The sequence below is a fragment of the Rhineura floridana genome, chromosome 1 (genome assembly GCF_030035675.1).
Source record: "Rhineura floridana isolate rRhiFlo1 chromosome 1, rRhiFlo1.hap2, whole genome shotgun sequence".
NCBI classification, from domain to species: Eukaryota; Metazoa; Chordata; class Lepidosauria; order Squamata; family Rhineuridae; genus Rhineura; species Rhineura floridana.
The window spans coordinates 67,104,127-67,128,732 of NC_084480.1; the positions used below are offsets into that span (position 1 = coordinate 67,104,127).

General features: G+C 43.4%; 2 protein-coding genes across 7 annotated transcripts in view; both read left to right on the forward strand.

The window, feature by feature from the left end:
• PAM (peptidylglycine alpha-amidating monooxygenase) overlaps positions 1–24,606 on the forward strand; it is a 246,051-nt gene that overhangs the window by 119,223 nt on the left and 102,222 nt on the right. For all 6 annotated transcript variants that reach the window (XM_061623355.1, XM_061623365.1, XM_061623383.1 and 3 more), the window contains exons 6-7: positions 14,249–14,334; positions 14,993–15,076. In XM_061623355.1, coding sequence (XP_061479339.1) covers positions 14,249–14,334; positions 14,993–15,076 — 170 coding nt within the window. The remainder of the gene's footprint in view (positions 1–14,248; positions 14,335–14,992; positions 15,077–24,606) is intronic.
• LOC133383177 (uncharacterized) lies at positions 4,664–11,344 on the forward strand. Its single transcript, XM_061623343.1, has 2 exons — positions 4,664–7,640; positions 8,400–11,344. The coding sequence occupies exons 1-2, from the start codon at positions 6,074–6,076 to the stop codon at positions 10,628–10,630; spliced, it is 3,798 nt and encodes a 1,265-aa protein (XP_061479327.1). The 5' UTR covers positions 4,664–6,073; the 3' UTR covers positions 10,631–11,344.

Consider the following 24,606-nt stretch of genomic DNA (forward strand, 5'->3'; position numbering starts at 1 on the left):
CGAATTCAAGGGGTCCATCTCTACCCATATCTGGACGATATTTTAATACGGGCAGGCTCTGAGGAGCTGGCTCATCGTCATTTAATGCTCACCCTCAATGTTTTGCAGGCCTATGGCTGGCTTGTCAACTTCGACAAAAGCCATCTTCAACCGTCCCAATGCCTACTTCATCTAGGGGCGATGTTGGACACCCTGCAGGCGATGGTGTTTCTGTCTCCAGATCGCATAACTGCCATCACAAACATCGCGAGGGCCTTGATGCAACAAACAACCACAGACGTCATGCTTCTAGCCAGGGCGCTCGGAATGTTCATCTCTACTATCCACATTGTGCCATGGGCTCGAGCCCACTCTCGCCACCTTCAGTGGGCTTTGTTGTCCTTTCAACAGGACATTGCCAACTCCAATCATCGCACAGTTCCTCTGAGCCCCGCACTGCGCCTTTCATTCCGCTGGTGGACGAGGGTCCAACATCTTTCCAGGGGCACTCCGTTCAGAGAACCTCGCAGGACTGTTGTCACCACGGATGCCAGTCTCATCGGCTGGGGAGCACACTGCAACTCCCAGTACGCTCAAGGGGTTTGGTCCACAGCAGAGCAGACTCAGAACATCAATTGGCTGGAGCTCAAGGCGGTCCACTTAGCTCTACTTCATTTTCAGTCTCTGTTCCCTTTGGACCATGCCCTCATTCGAACGGACAGCACATGTGTAAAATCACACTTGAACAGACAGGGGGCACCAGGTCCAGTTCCCTACAGGATCTAGCTTCCCTCATCTTCGTCTGGGCAGAACAACATCTACAATCCCTGAAAGCAGAGCATCTCAGAGGGATTTGGAATGTGATAGCAGGCTGGCTCAGCAGACAACAGGTTTTTCCGGGAGAATGGAAACTTCATCCGACCATTTTCCATCGTCTCCAGCGTCGGTTCGGCGTCTTCTCAATAGACCTGTTTGCTTCCAGTCGCAATTACCAGCTTCCCAGGTACTTTGCCCCATACCTGGACTCAACAGCGGAAGCAGTGGCCAGACGGTCTTTTATACGCCTTCCCTCCAATACCGCTGTTAGCCAAAACCTTGCGGAAGGCGTGGAGCGAGAGGGCACATTTGGTTTTGATAGCACGATATTGGCCACGCCGACCGTGGTTCTCGGATCTTCTTGCAATGTCGGTGATGGATCCTTGGACACTTCCAGTCAGGCCAGATCTTCTATCCCAAGGTCCAGTATGGCATCAGGACCCCACTTGGCTCAATGTAACAGCGTGGCTTTTGAATGGGGACATTTGAGGTCGGCTGGCCTGTCTGACACTGTTATTGATATTATTTTGGCCTCGAGACGACCATCTACCACCCGTATTTATCAACATATTTGGGTGGCTTTCTCCAGGTGGTGCCACTCTCACCACTGTGATCCATCCCAGGCCACTATGCATCAGGTGCTGCAATATCTTCATAACGGCTTTATGATGGGACTCAGACCCAACACTCTACGTCGACATGCGTCCACTCTGTCGTCCATTCTTTCAGTGTCCTCCAGTGGTGCCCCATTTCCTCACATCCATTCATTAAATGCTTCCTCAGAGGCACTGCTTTACGTTCACCGGCTGTAGTCCACCGTTTTCCCTCATGGAGTCTGCCCAAGGTTCTACAAGCTTTACAACGCCCTCCGTTTGAACCCCTTAGGATGGTGCCCTTACGTCTATTGTCCTTTAAGGTCTTGTTCCTGGTCACCATCATTTCTGCCAGACGAGTTTCAGAACTGGGCGCACTGCCTTCTGCCTGCCATCTCTATCTTTCACAAGGACTCTGTTGTGCTGAAAACTGATCCTTCCTTCTGTCCCAAGGTCAATTCAGTTTTTCATTGCAATCAGGACATTGTACTCCCTTCATTTTGCCCGAACCCTACTCATCCTCTAGAGAAGGCTTGGCATTCATTGGATGTTCGGAGGACTCTCAAGACCTACCTGTCTAGGACCCAGGAGATTCGACGAACGGAGTCTCTGTTTGTATCCTTTCATCCAAGGTCTATGGGGCATAAAGTAACTAATTCTACATTATCCCGCTGGTTGCGAGCCTGTATTGCTTTAGCTTATGAAGCTCTTCAGCTTCCAGTTCCTGATAGTATCACAGCTCATTCCACCAGGTCAGCGGCTACTTCTGCTACCTTTGCTACCAACGCCCCTGTTGCTGATATTTGCAGAGCAGCTGTTTGGTCTACTCCACACTCATTTATAAGGCATTATAAAATAGATCGTTATGCCTCTGCTGATGCTTCTTTTGGCAGACAAGTGTTGCAACAGGTTCTTAATGACAATTAGCATGTGGGTGGTCCCTCCCTATTATGGGCTGCTTTGGTACATCCCGCAGTGATGGCCGGCCTCATATGGAAAATGGACCATTGGTCTCACCTGAAGGGTGATTTTCATATGAGGACGGCCATCACGACCCTCCCAGTTGGAGGATGTATAGATATTTTACTAAACCATTATATATTACTGTTACGTTATTGCATTTAAAGTTACTAGTGAAGTCAAGACTGCTAGTTCTGTTATATCGCTATTTTAGAGTCATGTTATTATGCATATTGTTTTCCTGCTGGCAGGCCTGTTGGCCCTGTTCTTCTATTTTTAGATATTTCTCTATAGACTCGCTGCGAATGAACTGGAGAGTGGGAGGGGCCTGACGCCCCTAGTCTTGACTTCAAAAACATTCTTGCCTTCGCACGATAGGTGGAGCTAATACCCGCAGTGATGGCCGTCCTCATATGAAAATCACCCTTCAGGTGAGACCAATGGTCCATTCTCTTTTACTATTTTGTGGATGTCCCTAAGCAAATCTGTGAAAAAAATGACATAGCAATTTTTGAAGACATTATACCTACATGAAAAATAAAAATGCCTGTCTGCTAGGGATGGGGGAGAAATCTGATTCATTTTGCATTTAAAGGCAAATGTACTTAATTCACACTTTCAAAAATATATATACCAATTGAAGCACAGACATTCTTCAAAATTCACATTTCCACAAATTTTGCTGTGCAGCTCTCCAGACAAGTAATATGTTCAAAAATGCATATACTAGGATAAAGTGTGCATAAAAATGCTTATATTATGGGAAATTGCTTTGTAACAATGTATATGTTGGGGAAAATTGCACACAAACACTTGTCTTTAGGAGAAATTAGCACTAAAATGCTGATGTTCACAAACTGAAGTGGAAGTGTGGGGAACTGAACTTAAGACTGAAAAAATGAGAAACTGAGAGGAACTGAAGTTGACCGATTCATCTACCCTTACTGTCTTCATTTGAATAGTTCTAAGTTGCTGTTTCTCTCTTGCAGAGAGAATACTGGACACCTCAGTTCCCTGAACACAATGCTGATTAAGCTAAAGCTTTTATTTTGCCTTCACATTTGTTTATATTCACTTTATTTGTTTGTTTGTTTGTTTGTTTGTTTGCATTTGTATACCTCCCCATAGCCAAAGCTCTCTTAAATGGCATATCTAAACTCTTGTACCTGTAATTATTTTAATAAGAAAAGTTCTAAGAATAAAGTTGACTTACTTGTAGAATACTTAATGTATTAAGAAATACCAAGATAAGACTTACTCATATTTTTCATTTGGTGTTCAGTGCAGTACAGAAACGGTGAGCACTTGCCAGATTTTAGATAAACCTTAACTTGAGCATCCAAGTATGTTGTGAGAGTAAATCAGTGACTAATCTAATCTAATCTTCAATTGCCTCCACTGACTTTAATTTTGTTGTCCAAATCTTCTGGTTTTTATTGGTATCTTTTTTGGGGGGTGATTTGTTTCTTCTAAAAAAATTATATTGTGCCCTTCCATTTTAAAAAGATGCCCAGAACATGAGAAAAAAACACATGACGACGATGATATTTAATGCCCTCCATCAATACAGACACAGTTACAGCAGATAAATAGGCTGTAGAGGAACCCCCATCCCATCCCAATACTCTAAAATATGGTCAAGCAAAAGGCCTGATGAAATAAAAATATATCCTTGACTTTTTGGTTGAACTTCTGAAGGAGGAATAGCTCTCAGTAGGGTGGGCAAGACCTATGGGAGGAGATGGTCCTTTTAGATATCAATGTCCCAGGCATCTAGGTATTTTAAGGTCTTTAATGTATTTGTTTTCTTACATTTCTATCCTGTCTCTTTCTTTCATCATGAAACCCAAGGGCACCATACATGTGGTTCTGAATGTGTGATACATGCCATAATGAACAGCACTTAAAATTGTGACCAGAAATGCACCAGAAGCTGTTGAAGCTGAAATAGTAATTGACGAACAAGCTCTAAAACAATTTGGCTCTGGTCAAAACTGTTATGGCTGCTTTTTACACCAACTGAAGTTTCTGGATGATTTTCAAAGATAACCCCATGTCAGTACAGTAGTCCAGCCTTGATGTAGTTCTCTACCTGGAATTTTGGACTGCTCTCTATTACGTCTTTCTGTATGGGTAATTTTATTTCTGCTCTCCTTTTTCTCCACATTCAGTATAGGTTTGTGAAGGTGCCTTTTTCCATAGGAAGTGGGCCATCACTGTGGGTAACAGTTCCACCTATCGTGCGAAGGCAAGAATGTTTTTGAAGTCAAGACTAGGGACGTCATGCCCCTTCCACTCTCCAGTTCATTCTTGCCTTCGTACGAACAAGATTGGAATTTCACGTAGCATTTAGCTAAGTCTATCTCTCTTTAAAACCTTTTTTCCTTTTTTCCGTTTTTTGTGTCTAGCCTACTGAGGATCCCCTCAGAGACCGCGGCTGCGGCTCTCTTCCCCCTTTCCTCAAGGCTATTTAATTTCTTTTATTTCCTTGACTGGGGGCTCCCTCTGAGACCGCGGCTGCGGCTCTCTTTGTTTTGGCAGTTTCAAGCCCCCTCCCCCCCCCGGCTCTGCCGTATCCGTAGCCAGGGGGCTCCCTCAGTGACCGCGGCTGCGGTTCTCTTTTTGATCGCTTTTGATCGCTTGTGAGGGAAGGGGAATCCCCCTCCCTCCCCCCCGATCGTTACCACGGCTGCGGCTGATCCGATCTCTTGATCGCTTGTGAGGGAAGGGGAATCCACCCTCCTTCCCCCCCCCGATCGTTGCCGCGGCTGCGGCTGATCCGATCTCAGCGGGAGCTTGCAGCTGCGGCTCCCGCTCTTACTCCTTACCGCAGATCGCCCTCGCTACGTGGCTTAAATCCCACTGCGAAGGGCTTTACAGACCGCTATTGCGGCTCTCTCTGCGGCGGCTGCCGTTTTTTGCCTCTACCTGCCCTTCCAGAGTTTTTCCAGAGCCGCTACTGCGGCTTTCGGCGAGTCCGTGCTGGGCAGCCCTTCTCCCAGTTCGCTTCCGACGGCCGCCATTGCTCCTTCTTCCTCAGCTCCCTTTTGATCGTTTTTTTCCCGCCCGTTTTTCTGGGCGCCATTTTTTGAAATTCAAAATTCCCGCCTTTTTCGTTACCATTTTTTAAGCATCGGATACCTCCCCTGCAGGCTATCTATCTGTATGTTTGTGTATATGTGCTGCTGACAAATTTACACAAGGCTGATTTACACACATTTTTACTGTGGCTGTAATCATAGTGGCTGAATTGTATTATTAAGGCTGGAGCTCCAATCCTAGTGGGCTGGATTGTATTATCAAGGCTGGAGCTTTAATCCTAGTGGCTGGATTACATTATCAAGGCTGGAGTTTTAATCCTAGTGGCTGGATTACATTATCAAGGCTGGAGCTTTAATCCTAGTGGCTGGATTACATTATCAAGGCTGGAGCTTTAATATCAGTGGCTGACTTGTACTAAATCTGATTTACATTACATATCCTGCCCCCTATGGGGCCGTGAACAAGCCAAAAACCCAGCCTACAGCACTAATCTGAGTGTGCCAACTCTAAAACAGCCTATATTATATTAACGTTGATACTTCTGTGCATTCTACCCCCTCTGTGGCAGTGCATTCGCCATCTGCCAGTGTATCCTACCCCCTCCGTGGTAGTACGCTGTGCCAGTTCGGGTCTTTACATCCTGCCCCCTCCGTGGCAGTGTACTGCACCCAGGTTCATATAAGATGGCAGAACAGCCAGGCATGTCACCATCAACACACATGGTGCCAGATCAGCCAGACATGCCACAATCAGCCAAGCCACAACATACTAACACGTCTAAGACCAGACATGCCAAAGCACTGGCTAAGACAAAACATCTTTCCAGCCATAGTAAACCAAAGCGCCCTCGTTATGTCTCTGTGCCAACAACCACCACAGCACAGACACACATAAGTGATATTTTCCATTCTCCTGCTCCTGCCTCTGACGAGGAAGAGTTTGTTGGCTTTCCCCCTCACTGTTCGCCTAACGAACCTACCTCTGGCTTACCGCCTCAGACATCTGTTCCAATAGCCCACCAGGCACATACATCTCCCACATCTGGTCTGCAGCTGTCTCCTGATTTCCTCTCCCAACTCCAAGCCATGCTGGCTTATTTCACACAAATGCAGTCACTACCACAGGTTCCTGCCAGACCCCCACTCAACATGGACCAACGCGCGTTCCATGCTGCTCATCCTTCCTGCTCGCCAGATCCCTTCGATTTAGCCAGAGGCAGATGTACGGACGAAGCCTCGTATGCGGAGGAGTTAACTTTCACTGACCATGTTGAAGGAGACGACTGGAGCGACTATTCAGATCATGAGGAGGATACATCGTATCGCTTGTTCAATACCTCAGATTACCAACCGCTCGCACGTAGGGTACTTCATACCCTTGGTCTCCAGACTGCGCCCTCAACTTCGTCCGCTCCAACTCTCAAAGGGGCCAAGGTCCTCAAATCCCCTGCACCTACTGAACACTACATCCCGGTGCCGGACCCAATTGCCAAATTAGCTTCCGAAGAATGGGCCCACCCGCTCAAAGCTCGACGCTTCAAGAACATGGCTGACAGACTTTACGCCCTAGCCCCAGACTTCGCCACCAAGTTAGATGTCCCTGGCATAGATGAACCGATCGCTCGCCTCGTTTCACGATCTATCTTGCCCAGGGAAGGGGAATCCCACCTAAAAGATACTACTGAACGTCGAATAGACTTCGCCCTCCGCAAGAACCACGAGGCCACTGCCCTAGCCATGCGTGCCTCTGCCTCAGCCTCCATCTTCTCCAGAGCATCTATGATGTGGCTGGATGACCTTCTAGAGGACGATAACCCTGATCCTGTCGCCTTCAAAAGAGCACTATTGAAGTTACGTAAGACAGCAGCCTTTGTGGCCGATGCCACTTTGGATGCCACCCAATTAGGGGCACGAGCCATGACGACTCAAATAGTCGCTCGTCGCACCCTCTGGCTTCGCCACTGGCAAGCTGATTCAGCGGCTAGATTGAACCTGTCCAAGGCTCCTTACTCCGGATCTCTACTCTTCGGTGAGGAAGCTCTAAAGGCAGTTCTGGTTGATCCAAAAGACGCCCACAAACCGGTTCTGGCCACAATCAAGAACATCGACCACAGGCCCCTCAGGCGATTTCCCTCCTTTCGTTCTAACCAGCCCTTTCGAGGAACGCGACCAGGAGGACGAGGCCGCGATTTCAGACCCTATGATTCCAACGCATTCAGGGGCTCCTGGAACCGACGCCCCCAGGGCAGAGGTCAGTACCAAGGGCGCAGGGGCAACTCATCGTCCTCATATAGGGGAGGTCCTCGCCTACACAAGTAGTATTAACGCCATCCCCATAGGTGGCAGATTACTTAATTTTGGAGATCGATGGCTGCGCCTTACTACGGTCCCCTGGATCAGGGACCTCTTCACTTATGGCTATACCATAGAGTTCTGGGCAACCCCGTCAGACAGATTCCACCCGTCTCCTTGCCCAAGGGCACCAGCCAGGCACAACATCATGCAGACAGCTATACATCACCTCTTGCACATAGCGGCAATAGAGCCAGTTCCCACAACTGAGAGATCGGAAGGGGTGTACTCCCTCCTATTTGCTGTGCCAAAACGAGATTTATCTTGGAGGGCGGTATTGGACCTCAAGTTTGTCAACCGTTTTGTAACATACCGCAGGTTCAAAATGGAATCTCTCCATTCCATTACCGAGAGTCTGCATGAAGGAGACTTCCTGGCTTCTATCGACCTTAAGGAAGCGTATCTCCATGTACCCATTTGCATAGCCCACAGAAAGTTTCTTCGGTTTGCCTTTGACCACCAACATTTTCAATACAGAGCGATGCCATTTGGCCTCTCCTCTGCTCCAAGAGTATTTTCCAAGGTGCTACTCATCCTAGTGGCTTACCTTCGGACCCAAGGGGTTCATATCTACCCATATTTGGACGATCTGCTTATACGGGCCAAATCTGAAGAGCTGGCTCATCATCATTTAATGATCACCCTCAATGTTTTGCAGACCTACGGCTGGCTGGTCAACTTCGACAAAAGCCATCTCCAACCAACCCAACGCCTACTACATCTTGGGGCAATGTTGGACACCCTGCAGGCAATGGTCTTCCTGTCTCCAGATCGCATCACTGCCATCACAAGCATCGCAAGGTCCCTGATGCAACAAACATCCGCAGACGTCATGCTTCTCGCCAGAGCGCTCGGGATGTTTATCTCCACAATCCACATTGTACCCTGGGCTCGAGCTCACACTCGGCCCCTTCAGTGGACTCTGTTGCCTTTTCAAAAAGACATTGCCAGCTCCAACCATCGCAAAGTTCGTTTGAGCCCCGCTCTGCGCCTCTCCTTCCGCTGGTGGACCAAGGTTCAACACCTCTCCAAGGGCACGTCGTTCAGAGAACCCCGCAGAACCGTCGTGACCACAGACGCCAGCCTCATAGGTTGGGGAGCCCACTGCAACTCCCAGTATGTTCAGGGGGTTTGGCCCAACGCAGAGCGAGCTCGAAGCATCAACTGGCTGGAACTAAAGGCTGTCCACTTGGCTCTATGTCATTTTCAGTCTCTGTTCCCTTTGCATCATGTGCTCATTCGAACAGACAACACGTGTGTAAAATCACATTTGAACAGACAAGGGGGCACCAGGTCTCGTCCTCTGCAGGACTTAGCCTCCCTCATCTTTGTCTGGGCAGAACAACATCTACAATCCCTGAAAGCAGAGCACCTCAAAGGGATTTTGAATGTGACAGCAGACTGGCTCAGCAGACAACAGGTCTTCCCGGGAGAATGGAAACTTCATCCAGCCATTTTCCATCGTCTCCAGTGTCGGTTCGGCGCCCTCTCAGTCGACCTGTTTGCTTCCAGTCACAATTGCCAGCTTCCCAGGTACTTTGCCCGATACCTGGACTCAACAGCAGAAGCAGTGGATGCTCTGACAACACCGTGGCCAGACGGTCTATTGTACGCCTTTCCTCCCATACCATTGTTAGCCAAAACCTTGAGGAAGGCGCGAACCGAAAGGGCACAGCTGGTTCTGATAGCACCATTTTGGCCACGCCGTCCGTGGTTCTCAGATCTTCTGGCAATGTCAATGATGGACCCTTGGACACTTCCAGTAACGCCAGACCTCTTATCCCAGGGTCCAGTACTGCACCAGGACCCTACTTGGCTCAATCTAACAGCGTGGCGTTTGAACGGAGACACTTGAGGTCAGCTGGACTGTCTGACGCTGTGATTGATATTATTTTGGCCTCGAGAAGACCATCTACCACTCGCATTTATCAAGATACCTGGGTGGCTTTCTCCAAGTGGTGTCAGTCCCACCACCACGATCCATCCCAGGCCAATGTGCACCAGGTGCTCCAATTTCTCCATAGTGGCTTTATGATGGGACTTCGACCCAACACTCTACGTCGACATGCGTCTACTCTGTCATCCATTTTCTCAGTATCCTCTCCTGGAGATCATATTTCCTCACATCCGTTCATCAAACGTTTTTTGAGGGGAGTCGCCCTACGCTCTCCGGCTGTTGTCCATCGGTTCCCCTCATGGAGTTTGCCGAAAGTTCTGCAGGCTTTGCAACGCCCTCCGTTTGAACCCATCAGAACTGTGCCCCTACGTATTCTGTCCTTCAAGGTCCTGTTTCTGATCGCAATCACATCTGCCAGACGCGTTTCGGAGTTGGGCGCATTGTCTTCCGCTAGACACCTCTGCGTCTTCCATAAGGACTCTGTTGTGCTGAAGACTGACCCTTCCTTTCGTCCCAAGGTCGATTCAGTTTTTCATTGCAACCAGGACATTGTTTTGCCTTCCTTTTGCCCGAATCCTACCCATCCTCTCGAGAAGGCTTGGCATTCGTTGGATGTCCGGAGGGCTCTCAAGACCTACCTGTCTAGGACCCAAGAGATTCGACGAACGGAGTCTCTGTTTGTATCCTTTCATCCAGGGTCTATGGGGCATAAAGTATCCAATCCTACCTTATCCCGTTGGTTAAGGGCATGCATTACCTTAGCATATGAGTCCCTGAAGCTGCCAGTTCCTGCTAGTATAACAGCTCATTCTACTAGGTCAGCTGCCACTTCGGCTGCTTTTGCTACTAATGCTCCTGTTGCCGATATTTGTAGGGCCGCAGTCTGGTCTTCCCCACACTCGTTTATAAGACATTATAAAATTGATCGTTATACCTCTGCTGATGCTTCTTTTGGCAGACGAGTGTTGCAACAGGTTCTTAATGAGGATTAACATGTGGGTGGTCCCTCCCTATATGGGTTGCTTTGGTACATCCCACAGTGATGGCCCACTTCCTATGGAAAATGTACCATTGGTCTCACCTGAAAGGTGATTTTCATAGGAAGGGGCCATCACGACCCTCCCAGTTGGAGGATGACTAGTGATTTTATCAATGGGTTATATGTTATTGTTTCCATATTATATTTAAATGTAAGAGTGAAGTCAAGACTTTTAGTTCTGTTATGTTATGTAGTTAGGTTAGAGTCATGTTGTTATGCATGTGACTATTATGTTATTTTCCTGGCGGGCCTGTTGGCCTTGTTCTTGTATTTTTAGATATCTCTTTTAGACTCGCTACGAATGAACTGGAGAGTGGGAGGGGCATGACGTCCCTAGTCTTGACTTCAAAAACATTCTTGCCTTCGCACGATAGGTGGAACTGTTACCCACAGTGATGGCCCCTTCCTATGAAAATCACCTTTCAGGTGAGACCAATGGTACATTTTCTCTAAAGCCAAGCAAAAGAAAATACTGCCATTATCTATCTTTCTTGGTAGACAGTGAATGGTAAAAATGAGCACATACTTATTGGCAACAGTCGCTGTGGATGGAAATACTCTAATGAGAACATAGTTCATCCCATGGTGATACTTATATTATACAGATTTGTTGGCTAACTGATTTAGAGTAGCATAAACAATACCGAATTAGATGGACCAATGTTCTGACTTCGTAAAAGGCAGCTTCCTTTCTTGTGAATGGATAATTTTTGAAAAACATTTGAATTGCTAGAATAGAAGTTAATGACTTATATTATTTAGCAGCATAACATTGGAATTCATTTTGAAAATTTCTTTCCAAAGAACTTAAATATAAATATATTGGAAGCAGCTACTTACACAGCTTAAAAATTTAGTCTCTTTCCCCTCTAAGAATGTAATTTCATTTTCTAAAGAGGCAGAAGAAAATCTGTGTTCTGTATTGTCAGTCCAAGGGGAAATGCCAAGCTTTTGCTAGCAAAAAGAAGCAATGCTCAGTCTAATTAACCTTGTGATACTAAGGGCTAAATTCTTCAGGTGTCAAAAATAGAGCTTCAACCAGACATGTCATAGTGTATATGAGGTTGAGAATAATTTGGGCAAATTTCATAGAGAATGATAGATATTTCAGAGTATAGGGATTAGTTTAAATGTTAAGATTTGTACTTGAATCAGGGAACAGATTTTGTTGTTGTTATGTGCCTTCAAGTCGATTACGACTTATGGCGACCCTGTGAATCAGTGACCTCCGATAGCATCTGTCATGAACCACCCTGTTCAGATCTTGTAAGTTCAGGTCTGTGGCTTCCTTTATGGAATCAATCCATCTCTTGTTTGGCCTTCCTGTTTTTCTACTCCATTCTGTTTTCCCCATCATTATTGTCTTTTCTAGTGAATCCTGTCTTCTCATGATGTGTCCAAAGGATGATAACCTCAGTTTCATCATTTTAGCTTCTAGTGATAGTTCTGGTTTAATTTGTTCTAACAGATACCACACTTTAATAAATCTTGAATAGTCTTCAGGTCAAAATGCAGAGGCTCTGCAGGTCTGTCTGTCTGTCTGTGGGTGACATTGACAGTCTAAATTAAGACACAAGCTTCCCGGAGGTTCTCAAGCCATATGGTGGATCCCTGTGCAGGAGGGGCAGAAAATTTCAGCAGGATGAAATTCCAAATTAGGAAATGTTCTCTTTGCAGCAGAGTTTAGCATTCAACCTCTCAAGCAACTATGTTCCCCCTCATAGTAGAGTCAGGTGCATATGGGAGCTTCCAGCTGTAGCAATTTTTTCTGGCTGGCTGGTTTAGGGGGATACCTGAGATGCTCTAGTCCTTTTCTGATACCAGTATTGGATTATGGTGCCCCAGCTCTTAATCATATCGCAGTAGGTTTGCCCAGTGTTGCCTGTGGGTTAGTACGGTACAATTGAAATGGCTAAAATGTCAGACTAAGCATGAGGAGATCTAGGTTCAAATCCATACTCTTTCATGAAGCTCTCTGGCTGATCTTGGTAGGGATACAATGTGTCAACCTAATCTACTTAAAAGGATGGTTGTGAAGATAAAATGGGACCATTGCGTTATTTTAAAGGAGAAAAACTTGGAGAAACATTGCCCTATTTGTAAAATGATTGCATGATTGCAAATAATTTTCTCTTAGTAAAGAAGTCTGAATATAAAAGTGAAAAAAAATGGAAATAGAAAATGGACTCCCTTCAAGTCGATTCTGAGTTATGGGCGACCCTATGAATAGGGTTTTCATGGTAAATTGTGTTCAGATGTGGTTTTACCATTGCCTTCCTCTGAGGCTGAGAGGCAGTGACTGGCCCAAGATCACCCAGTGAGCTTCATGGCTGTGTGGGGATTCGAACCCTGGTCTCCCAGGTTGTAGTCCAACACCTTAACCACTACACCACACTGGCTCTCAAATATAAAAGTAGTTTTTTTAAATTATTATTATTATTTATTTATACCCCGCCTTCCGGCCAAAGGCCCTCAAGGTGGCTTACAAAAAACACAAATATAAAAATACAATATAAAATACATCAATAAGATAATACAATTTACAAAAGTTAAATGACTGCTTAATAAGTAAAAATAATAAGTACAACATGGAACATAATCCCAGAGAGCCAATAAAAAAACACACCAGGAGTCAAGCTGATATGAAAGAGGCCAAGGAGTGTTGAGCAGCAGCAACAGGAGCAGGCCTGATTTGGCAGCCTTTAGCCACATATTTGGTTTTGGGAATGAGCTGGGAAATGGGTTTGTTATTTGGACAGACCGCTTACATTTTTCTTTCCTTTTCTTTAAATTAAAAAAAAGATAACGATCTGGTCTGAATGAGAAAAACAGATCTAAGAGGCAGGGGGAGGAGGCGCTTGGTGGAGAGCTGAACAGGGTGGGCGCATTGGTGCTGGGCTTGAGTAAAGAGGGACTGTCCCAAGGGAGCTGGAGGGACTGTGGATGCTGAGGGAGACTGACCAAGCTGGCTTCCGCCTTTGCCTTACTTTCTGCCCGCCGCCTCACAGCACTTGGAAGCCCCAAGAGGCCTGGTCTTTGTAGTCTAGGCAGTCCAGGGAGTTGAAGTTCAGCTTCCAGGAAGAGGCTGCGGCTGAGGTCAGCTCCTTGTAGTCCAGACAGTCGGAAGAGTTGAAGGCCAGTCCGGTGCTCCCATAGCCCGGCTGGTGGTGGTGGTGGTGACTGGAGCCCTGCCCAAACGGGTGGTGGGCGTGCAGGTGCGCGTCTGCCATGGAAGAAGGAGCCATGGGGCTGAGATGGTTCGGGTGCACGTGCATGGGCAAGTAGGAGCCACAGTCCACACCGTTTGTAGAAGGCCCCATTGGAGCCTCGCACCTGCACCACCAGCTCCTCCATGTTGGTGGCATCGGCAGAGGCGGTGGGGCAGCAGGACGAGGCGGAGGGTCAGGAGGACCCTTGGCCCAGTTGGCCCACCGCCTGGCTCCCTCCTTCCTTGTGGCCTTCCATTTCCCTCACAGGCTTTTGTGGTGGGAAATAAAATTAACTGCTTAGTAATGTAAAAATGAAAGAGGTATTCAAGCCAAAAGAGATTACTTTCTCCTGTGTGCTTCAGGGATTGTGATGGAGGAACATGCAAGGACACGTCTAATATTTTGTATGCTTGGGCAAGAAATGCCCCACCAACAAGACTACCAAACGGTATGGGATCTTTCATGATATGGCATTTCAAATGAGCATGTTGTAGCAGGGATGGACATTTAAATGTTTGTAGATGTTCTAAATGTTCTAAGCATTTTTAAAAAAAACATTTTAATTATCTATCTAATCTATGCCTTATTACAGTCAGTTTTATGGTTTTTGAATGATGGATTGTTGATGAATTCTAATTGATTGGTAGCAGGATGCTGTCAAGATGATTGTTTTGTTTCACGTTACACCAAGTAAAGTTTTGTGTTCCATATTCCTACCAACAGTGAACTAAGCTACTGTTGTAAAAAAGATACAGACATAAAACTTGAGATATCTGGTCTGTTTGCTTCTATTTGATCTTCCCACTTTCACAGCCAGGATGAATGAAAAACTCTCAGTTCCAGTGTTATATTTTCCTTGAAGGGAGTACTTGAAGAATGATTGCCCTTGCATAATGCATGTGAAAAAAGTTGCTTTTGTGCTGTCTCTCATTCTATGAGAGGTGTATGTATTTAAAGTCCATTAAGATAAGAACTTTTCAACTTCAATTGTTAATGTGGACATTTTTAGTATTTCAGTTTAATTTCTTGCTTTAGACATGATTTTATAAAAATATACAATACATATATTTTTTCTTGAATTTTCACTCATCTTTTTTCATATTAAGGTGTTGGGTTCAAAGTTGGAGGAGAAAAGGGTAGCAAATACTTTGTACTCCAAGTACATTATGGGGATGTTAGTGCATTCAAAGGTATGTATGACCTTTAAATATTATTTTAATATTATGGTATGTATAATGCAACATTTAAAAAAAACTAAAGTGACCAAATAGCTTGTTCCTGAGCAAAGTTACAACAGAAGTGACAGTTTAACGGTGCTGTAATGCAAACCCTCCTGCATTTTAATTAATTTGGAGGTCATCTGCTGGACATCTAAAATTAATCTGATTCAGAATTGGTGGGGCCTCTAGGCTCTGCACTTCTGACAATGTAATCAGGAAATACAACAGGGCCTAGTGATGTCCTTGCAACTGTCTTTGTCGCCACTTCCTGTTTCTCTAACAACTTGCTGACATGAAAGGCAGCATGTGTGGTTCCCAGTAGGTAACTGGCACTGCCTCTTTGAGTGCTTATATGCCATAACTAAGTAGCAGCTTCTATCTTGCATTGGTTGCTGGCAATTTTTAGAACATCCTGGCAGTTTGTTAATGTAAAGCTCACAGCTGTGACACCATGCCATTGGGACTCATTCAAATAACAATTTATTTTGTGCTTTGATCTTTTAATTTTTAGCTAGTGAAAATGGTTTCCAATTTAGGAACTCCCAAGGGCTCCTGTTTGATAATGGCAGCAACACACAAAGCACTGCTGCTGCCCAGTGCAAGCTCTATCAAAGTGAATTTAAATTGCACAGCAACAATGCTTAGTAGATTTCCCTCCCCTGTGTAGCTTCTGTCTGTGTATGCCCTGGCAAATTTCCAGGGTAATCTTTAACATTTTGTTTCTTAGCCCATTGTCCTTTGCAGCATGCTCTGTAAGCCTTGTACTTTACTTCTGTTTATGGTACATAGATTTCCTCCTTCCACAATAATCACAGTAATAATTCCATTTTAGTATATATACATTGTTTTGTTCTTGAACTGCCAAAGTGCACAGGCGGAAAAAAAGTATGCTTTAGCAAGTGATTTCAGCAAGGTGCTGGGGAAGAGAGCCCCTTTTCGTGGAGCACCTTTATTGCTCTACATAAAAATGTCCCTTACCCAGGTCTGATTTGGTAGATTTCAAAGTTGAATGAATGGTTTCAGTACAGTGTATCTTTCTCCCCCCCCTTTTTTTTTAAATGAAACAATATTAAAAGGATTGCAAGCATCTTTGATCATCTCTTTTGGCAAAACCAACAAAGACTCTCTGTTAAGGACTAGCAAATGTATTATAGCAGAGGCTGGCTTTCATGGACTAAGTCCACTTCATCAGGATATTTTCACACGTGACCATTTGGGTGTATTGCAATTGGGTGTCCTGAATTATTTACTGGGCTGTCCCAATATCTCTAATAGCTAACTTTGCTAGTAAGTATGCCAATTACCAGTCTATATATGTCTACTCAGAACTAGGCCCCACTGAGGTCAGTGGGGATTACTCACAGGTGAACAGAAGTGCAATCTAGATGTCTTCGTAGTAAGTTCTGCAGGCAACAACTACTTTCTTTCATTAGGTAGCTACCATGTTTTAACCTACTCTTCCTTGACTTTTAAATTTTTAAAGCAATTTTTGTTTGTGTAAACTGATCTTTTATTGTTTGGCACCTATTTCATGAACTGAAGACTTTTGTTAAAAACGTAAAGCTGTGGAAGGTGGGTTAGGGCATGATATTGACTGACATAGCCCTTTCAGTGCTAAGCCTAATAAGCAGACAGCAATGTGAAGTAGTGTTGCCTCAGCTGAGGATATTTCAGCTTTTCAGTGAGTTCGTGCCCAATATACTTTGTTTTCACATTTTAATTATTTCAGATTGCTTATGAAATATTTATTACTCTATTATCCAAAAATCCATCACAGTTAAAAATCCTGATGCAAGTATCAGTCTTAATAATATAACTAATATTGGTTCCAATGCTTAATATAAATTAAAATTGCAGAAAGAACACATTCTATTGTATAAGGATACATTATAGTTACATTCCCAGCTAGTTACATTCACAGACTTACTCTCATCTATTTTTCCTAATTATTTTTTCCAAAGAAATTTGCACATAAGTTTCTGTATGATGGAATATGAAGTTTAAGATTAACTCTGAATCTAACCAGCTTTCACTTTCAGTTTAGAGAAATTATGAAAGTTCTTGTACATCATCCCCATATTGTCTGGTTAACAGAAATCAAATTCTCTTGTTTCACTGTGCTTTTCACATGCTTCTTAAAACTGGACAAATCTATAATAACTTGTATATGTAATATTTTACAAACTAGGCAGAAGTCAAAACTTTGTTTCTATAGCTTCCAGTTTTTTAACTGTAATCCTGGAACAATAGACCTGATTTTAGGGTATTTCAACTTTGTAAATCATTTAGTGTAACTTCTGACTGGCAGTTATTTTTTTTCCTCACTGATCAAAGAATTGGGAGCTGATATGCATATCACAATGGATTTTGTTATATATACTCTGCAATCCAGAAGTGCTATTAAACCACACTAGTAAGCACAGCTTCATGTTTGATCTCTGTTGGAAGCTCTGCATGGAAAATCAGCTTTGAAAGAAAACTCCTTCTGAGGTGGGATGAATGCATTTTCTTCTCATTGCCACAGGGCAAATGGAAGCTAATCGTTTATTTGTCCTGGAGCAATGTGTTCTTGCTCTCTAGCTGAAATGCAAAATCAAAGGAATTATACTAGGCTGAGTGGCAAATAGGAAAGATGATTTTAAGATGGGATGTAAGGATGGTATTGTGTCTTTACAATCTTTTTAGCTGATGCAGCACTTGCCAAAAAAGCAAATGTTGTGAACCCATTTCTTCCAGCTTATCAAACCAGCTGAGTGGAGAGCTCGTTAGACATTACCATTTTTGGAAGTGGGTGTCCTAATGGAGGGATTCTACCAGTGTAAAAAGGAGTCCTTGTTTATATGTCGTAAATATTTAACACAGGGACAACCTTTGTGTTTGCAAAAATAAAAAGACTTTGTATTTGATTACTTATGCAAAGCTAAAGCCTAGCCCAGATTTTACTTTTGCTTTATCACAGCAAGCAAATTTCCTGAAGTTCACAATGATGTGGGTTTAGAGCACAGTAATTTCTCTAGGTTGTAATGTCTACCTTATTCACATAATGCTTTTTATTTACTCCAGAAGCAAAAGCTGCTGTGCCTGAGTGTTTGACCTGTCTGAGTGCTATAGCATAGCAATCTAATGATTGTGAATAAAAAAGAAACTGCTTGGCCCTGTTTTGAGAGAAAGCGATCTGCCCAAAATGGGTTGAACAGATTTTATTAAAGCAAATATTTTCTGTATTTCTTTTCAGCTTTGCAATATTTGTTAGTTCTCAGTAATTCTACTACGCATATAAACACATAGGCTTCTGTGATTAACGGAATCCTTATAGGGATCCAGAGCAAGCTTGGGTGAAGTTCTATTTGTTGCTTTCAGAACTGTCTATCTTTATACCAAAGCAACTCACATCCAACGAGGATCCAGTCTTCTTCATTCAAGTTCTCCATCATGCACAACAACAACCCAAAGTACGCAATGTTTTTACAAGAGAAGACTACAAAATGCCAACTTACTATGAGCATCTTAAAGTATATAAGACCTTAAACATTATCCCACGAGGCCTTGAGATTTCTAAACCAATTTCTATTCTAGAAAGTATCCCTTTATGTCTAAATTGGCACATAGAGAAACATCAGCTGAGCATATACCTTATTTCTATTATTATTAAGCAGAATCTTCTGAAAATCAAGACCTTGAAACAAGCACTACAGCAGGAATTAATGTTTCAAATAAACATTCTAACACCATACGACTATGAACATCTCCTGTATCTGCTCCATAAAACAGAACAGACAACTTTTATCAATGTCCATGCCACCAAAAAGAAAAAACTCAAAAGGGATATTCTAAGATACCATCTTCCTCTTATTCCATCCAATTTAATAACACAGGGTTCCATTTATAAAGAAATATTTTCATCTACTACAAGAGCAAAAGCTAATCACAAGAAAAAGAAAAACAGGAGATTCAAAAGTTACTCCAAAAACTTCCACATGTATAACAAGATCACCTGACATAACTTACAGAAATGACTCCACAACAATAATAGATCTCACTGCAGGCAAAATGTCACCTAATGAAATTAGACTTCTATCCAGAGGCCTCAACTTCTGCCCAACACCTAGAGAGCACAATATAGCACAGATGAGATGTGACATCAAAGCATTTGAAAGGAGATGCAGATTGGCTGAAATTTTTTATGATGACTCTAACAACAACCTAGACCTCTACAATAGAGATCCCCTGCTACAGTTTCTGTCACCTAAAACTTGGACACCAAACATTAACAGGAAACCAGTCCTAGAAACCTTTCTCTTATCAGTAAACAGAGTCATCAACAACCACACACCAACTCCTAATCACGACAACCTTTCAAAAGAAAGAATAGCCCTAAGGAACCTTCAGATGAGAGGGATGTTGTCATCAAGCCTGCAGATAAGGGTGGTGCTTTTGTGGTACTTAACACTACAGACTATATAGCAGAAGATCAAAGATAACTAAAGGATGAAACAACATATAGACTTCTTGACAAAGACATCACCACAGATCTTAATACTTGTATCATTACATCTATACAAAACCTTACAAGTAGGAAACTTCTTAAAGAGGAGACTGCTGATCTCCTTGTTAATCCAGATCCCACCCCTGGAAGGTTTTACATGCTGCCTAAAATCCACAAAGCCAACAATCCTGGTCGTCCAATTGTCTCAGATAACAACACAGCCACTGAAAAGATTTCTCTGTACATTGACTTAAAGTTACAAAACATGGTGCAAAACCTCCCATCATATATCAAAGACACCAAGGACTTCTTGCTTAAAATTTAGTCTTTAAACAAGCAGTATCAATTCCACAGCAATACTATACTAGCTACTTTAGATGTCGCATCTCTTTACACCAATATACCACATAATGATGGGATTCAGGCTTTAGATGAGTTCCTTAACACCAGAGATAGGAACAATCTTCCAACAGAGGTTCTCACAACTTTAGCTACACTGGTTCTGACTTGCAACAACTTTACATTTAATGGAGAACACTACCTGGAACTACAAGGCACAGCTATGGGGACTCGCATGGCTCCATCATATGCAAATCTGTTCATGGGTAAATTGGAACAAGAGATCCTCAAAAAGGCCATCAACAAACCACTTATATGGTGGTGTTACATTGATGATATCTTTATGGTCTGGACAAATGGTAAAGAGAGTTTAGAAAAATTTAAAAATTACATCAACTCTATCCATCCATCTATTATACAGCCATGAGAGTGGCTGTATACGATAGCCAGCGTGGATTTTTCACATTCCGCAATGTTAAATTGAAAATACCCCCCATGCCATTCTGATGCTTCCGATAAGCTCATTTCAAAACAAAATCTTACAAAATGTATAGTTCTGAACTCAGAAACGCTTGCTTAACAACCCTCTCAATTTTCATGACGATACACAAAAGAGTCAGAGAGAATAGAGAGTTTAAAGTCTAAAAAGAGAGAAAAAAACCCCAGAGCCCTTTTGGACTTTTTTCTCTGAGAGTTCTCATAATCTGTTGAAATTGACCTTGCCCCATACTCTGACCTTCATCTTCTGCAGTTTAAAAGTTAAAACAATGCCTGGCTGATTTTTAATTAATTTAAGAAATTTTGCATTGAACTGAATGATAGTGTCGGGCATGCTCAGTAAGGACCAACTGTCAGTGTTCTAAAAGCCAGAGTCACAGCTGTTTGGCTTGGCTAATCAGGGGGCCACACCCACACCAGACTTTGATTTCACATGAGACAGTCATGGCTTCCCCCAGAGAATGCTGGGAAGTGTAGTTTGTGAAGGGTGCTGAGAGAAGTCTCCTTTTCCACTGACAGAGCTCCAGTGACCAGAGTGGTTTAAGTCAGCCAGTTAAGCTCTGTGAGGGGAACAGGGCATCTCCTAGCAACTCTCAGCACCCTTCACTAACTACACTTCCCAGGATTCTTTGAGAGAAGTCATGACTGTCCAAAGTGAAATAAAGGCCTGGTGTGGATGTGGCCAGGGACAGCTTTGGTTTAAATTTGGGTGGGAGGCTACATGTGCCTGCTGTAGAATAAAAAGGTGGGGGAAACCCTGAAAAGCAATGATACTGTTCATAATATAATAAAAACCTCTGTTTGGTTAATCACAATTACGTTTATATATATATTTTAGGTGATTAGCGGAATCGTTATAGGGATCCAGAGCAAGCTTGAGTGAAGTTCTGTTTGTTGCTTTCTAAACTGTCTTATATATATATGAGTATACATTCCTATAAACCACATTACTGAAGTGTATATCTCGTTGCATTTCATGTAACATAAAATATGTACATCATCTCTTTTATTCAGGATTTTTTCTTCTTTTTTCTTTTGTACTTATATCCTTTTTGAACAATTTTCCTGTTTAGTTGGTTCTGGATTTCCTTGTATGTTACAGTGCACAACACAAACAAATGTCTGAAATACACAATTGTGAGTTACAAAAATGTTGAATCTGGGAAAGTGGTGTAAAATCTCCATTCTAAACTTTCTCTTGCTTGTGACATTTTCTGCTTCTGGGTGGCCACCAGCCTTGGTTGATTGGAACTGAGAGATATCTGCTCAAGTCCATGCTCAACTAGAGACAATGAGTTGCCTTTGGCAAATTGCAAACAGTCAGTGTGACATCTCTGGCTCGCTGTAAAATGAAAGAAATCCTCTTCACAATATTGTTTGAAGATTAATGAGAGATTATAAAGCAGTCAATTTTTTCAAAGAAGAGCACTGCTTTTCCCATATCTCTGTAGTGATTGACTCTCCTTATTTCTTCATCTACTTTCCTTGTTTGTTTCTCTAAAATTTCCCCCAATTGACCTTGCAACCTCACAACTCTGCCAATGTTGCATGAAACATCTTCCAGCATTCAAGATGAAATAAGAAATAAATGATCAAACATATGACTCTGGAAACTCACAAGAGGGCTTTAAGGATCCTCTTTGTCCCAGCATCAGGAGCTGAGAGGCATACTGCCTCTGAACATGAAGTTCTATTTAAGAATTATAGCAGGTAATCATTAATAGACCACTTCATTTGGGATACATCTGATTTGATGATATTACAAGAATAAGATAACTTTTCAGTGCCAATTAAAATCACGCTGTAGTAGCCTTTAGCTACTGGGAAGAAAACAATAGAAGTTGAAATAAGGTTTATATTGGGAGCAGTTTGTTGTTTTAGTATTTTAACATTTTTTCATTCTATCAGAAATGCTATTAAAATGCTATCATACTTTTTTTATTTAACAAAATTTCTATGCTGTTTGATTGTAATAATAAAACAAAAAAACAAAAGCTAAAACATTAAAAATATCAATACAAGGCCATTAAAAACAGGTATTTTTAAATAAACAACTAAAACAGATTAAAACATGCATAACTTCTACATGTCTAGGATCGGCAGCTTTCTCCACTGGAAGATCCCGCACAGCATTCAAGGACACATCAGGTTCCATCAGTGTCTAAGGGTGGGCCATCCAAATGGGCCCACCACTCTTACAGGGAGAAATTGCTGCTAACAATCCAAACTTTTTTAAGGATAAAAATCACTTGCTACAGAACAGAGCTTTTATCACCTGATCAGGTTGGGAAATAAGGCTGTGGTGGCTGGTGAGCCATTTCCTGCAGCCTAATGGGTTGGCCCAACAATGACAAGGGAGTGAATTGCATCACTCATACTTTTGGTCCATCTCTCATATTATTCAGGATAAAGGCTACATCAAGGTTGTGCCTTGCCTAATATATTGGACCAATGACCATTTCAGACATCCCCATGGTTGTCATGAAGGCCATGACGTCCCAAGCTGGCCCAACAGCAACCTTTGTGTGGATTTTGAAGTCACCCAGGACTGTTGTCCTGAAGGTCTCCAACACCATGTCAGAGACCAGCTCAGTCAAGGATGCTGCTGGGCAACGAGTTTTTGATAGACCAGCAGCATCCCTAAATTGTCTCTTTGGCCCAACACCATGTGCAAAGCCTTTAAACCCATCCCAAGGCTTTAATGCATACATTTTGAAATAAAGGAGTAGTTCAATTTTTTTTAAGTACCTATTTTCCCCCATTAAAAATAGGCTTCTATTAGTGACAAGGACTTTGATAAGGTATCTATGCTGCCTACACATACACAAGTCCCAATTCCTTTATTGATCTAGTACAATCTGTACAATTAAAATCAGTACAAGTATGGGTTTATGGTGGTGCATTCCTGTACTCATAAGGACAAGCAATGACTGCCACATGCATTGCCCAGCACAGCTGGTTTAAGGGATGCTATTGTAACTTCCCATATTATGCCGCCCTGGACTCCTGCTGGGAGGAAAGGTGGGATATAAATCAAATAAATAAATAACCATTAAGCTGCAGGAAGTGGCTCACCAGCCACCACAGCTTTATTTCCCAACCTGATCAGGTGATAAAAGCTCTGTTCTGTAGATAGTGATCTTTATCCTAAAAAAAATAAGGCTGTTGCCATTCCTGGGATACCTAGTTCACATGCCCGTGAAGGGAGATGAGGTAAGTGACAACCTTGTGGGAGGAAGCAGCTTTTCAGAACACCCTGACCACTGAACTTTTCTTCATTGGTTCCCAGTGAACTACTGGGTAATAGAGCGTGTGGTGGCCTCACAGCTCCAGGGATTCTTGGATGAAACAGAGTATCTAGATCCATTTCAGTCTGGTTTCAGGCCTGGTTATGGGACGAAGACGGCTTTGGTTGCCTTGGTGGACGACCTACACAGAGAGCTGGACAGGGGGAGTGTGTCCCTGTTGGTTCTCTTGGACCTCTCAGTGGCTTTCGATACCATCGACCATGGTATTCTTCTGGGTCGCCTTGCGGGGATGGGACTCGGGGGCACTGTTCTGTAGTGGCTCCGTTCCTTCCTGGAGGGACGAACTCAGAAGGTGGTGCTGGGGGATTCCTGTTTGACCCCTTGGCTGCTCACCTGCGGGGTCCAGTTTTGTTCCCTATGCTATTTAACATCTACATGAAACTGCTGGGAGAGGTTGTCCGGGGGTTTGCGGTTCGGTGCCATCAATATGCTGATGACACCCAACTCTATTTCTCCTTTCCACCTACTTCCAAGGAAGCTGTCTCGGTTTTAAACCAGTGCCTGGCATCAGTGGTGGACTGGATGGGGGTGAACAAATTGAAGTTTAATCCAGATAAGACAGAGGTGCTCCTGGTCAGTTGTAAGGCAAATCAGGGAATAGGGATACAGCTGGTGATGGATGGGGTTACACTCCCCCTGAAGACACAGGTCCGCAGTTTGGGTGTGCTCCTGGATTCAGCTTTAAACCTGGATTCCCAGATTTCTGCAGTGGCCAGGAGCGCTTTTGCACAGTTGAGACTAGTGCACCAACTGCGCCCGTTCCTTGAACCGTCGGACATAGCCACGGTGACACATTCCTTAGTTACATCCCACTTAGATTACTGTAACATGCTCTACGTGGGGCTGCCTCTGTAGACTGTTTGAAAACT

Coding starts and splice junctions, on each gene's coding strand:
- LOC133383177 (XM_061623343.1), top strand. CDS start 6,074: ATGGCAGAACAGCCAGGCATGTCACCATCAACACACATGGTGCCAGAT. Junction 7,641..8,399: donor CCGACGCCCCCAGGGCAGAG/GTCAGTACCAAG, acceptor AATGTTTTGCAG/ACCTACGGCTGGCTGGTCAA.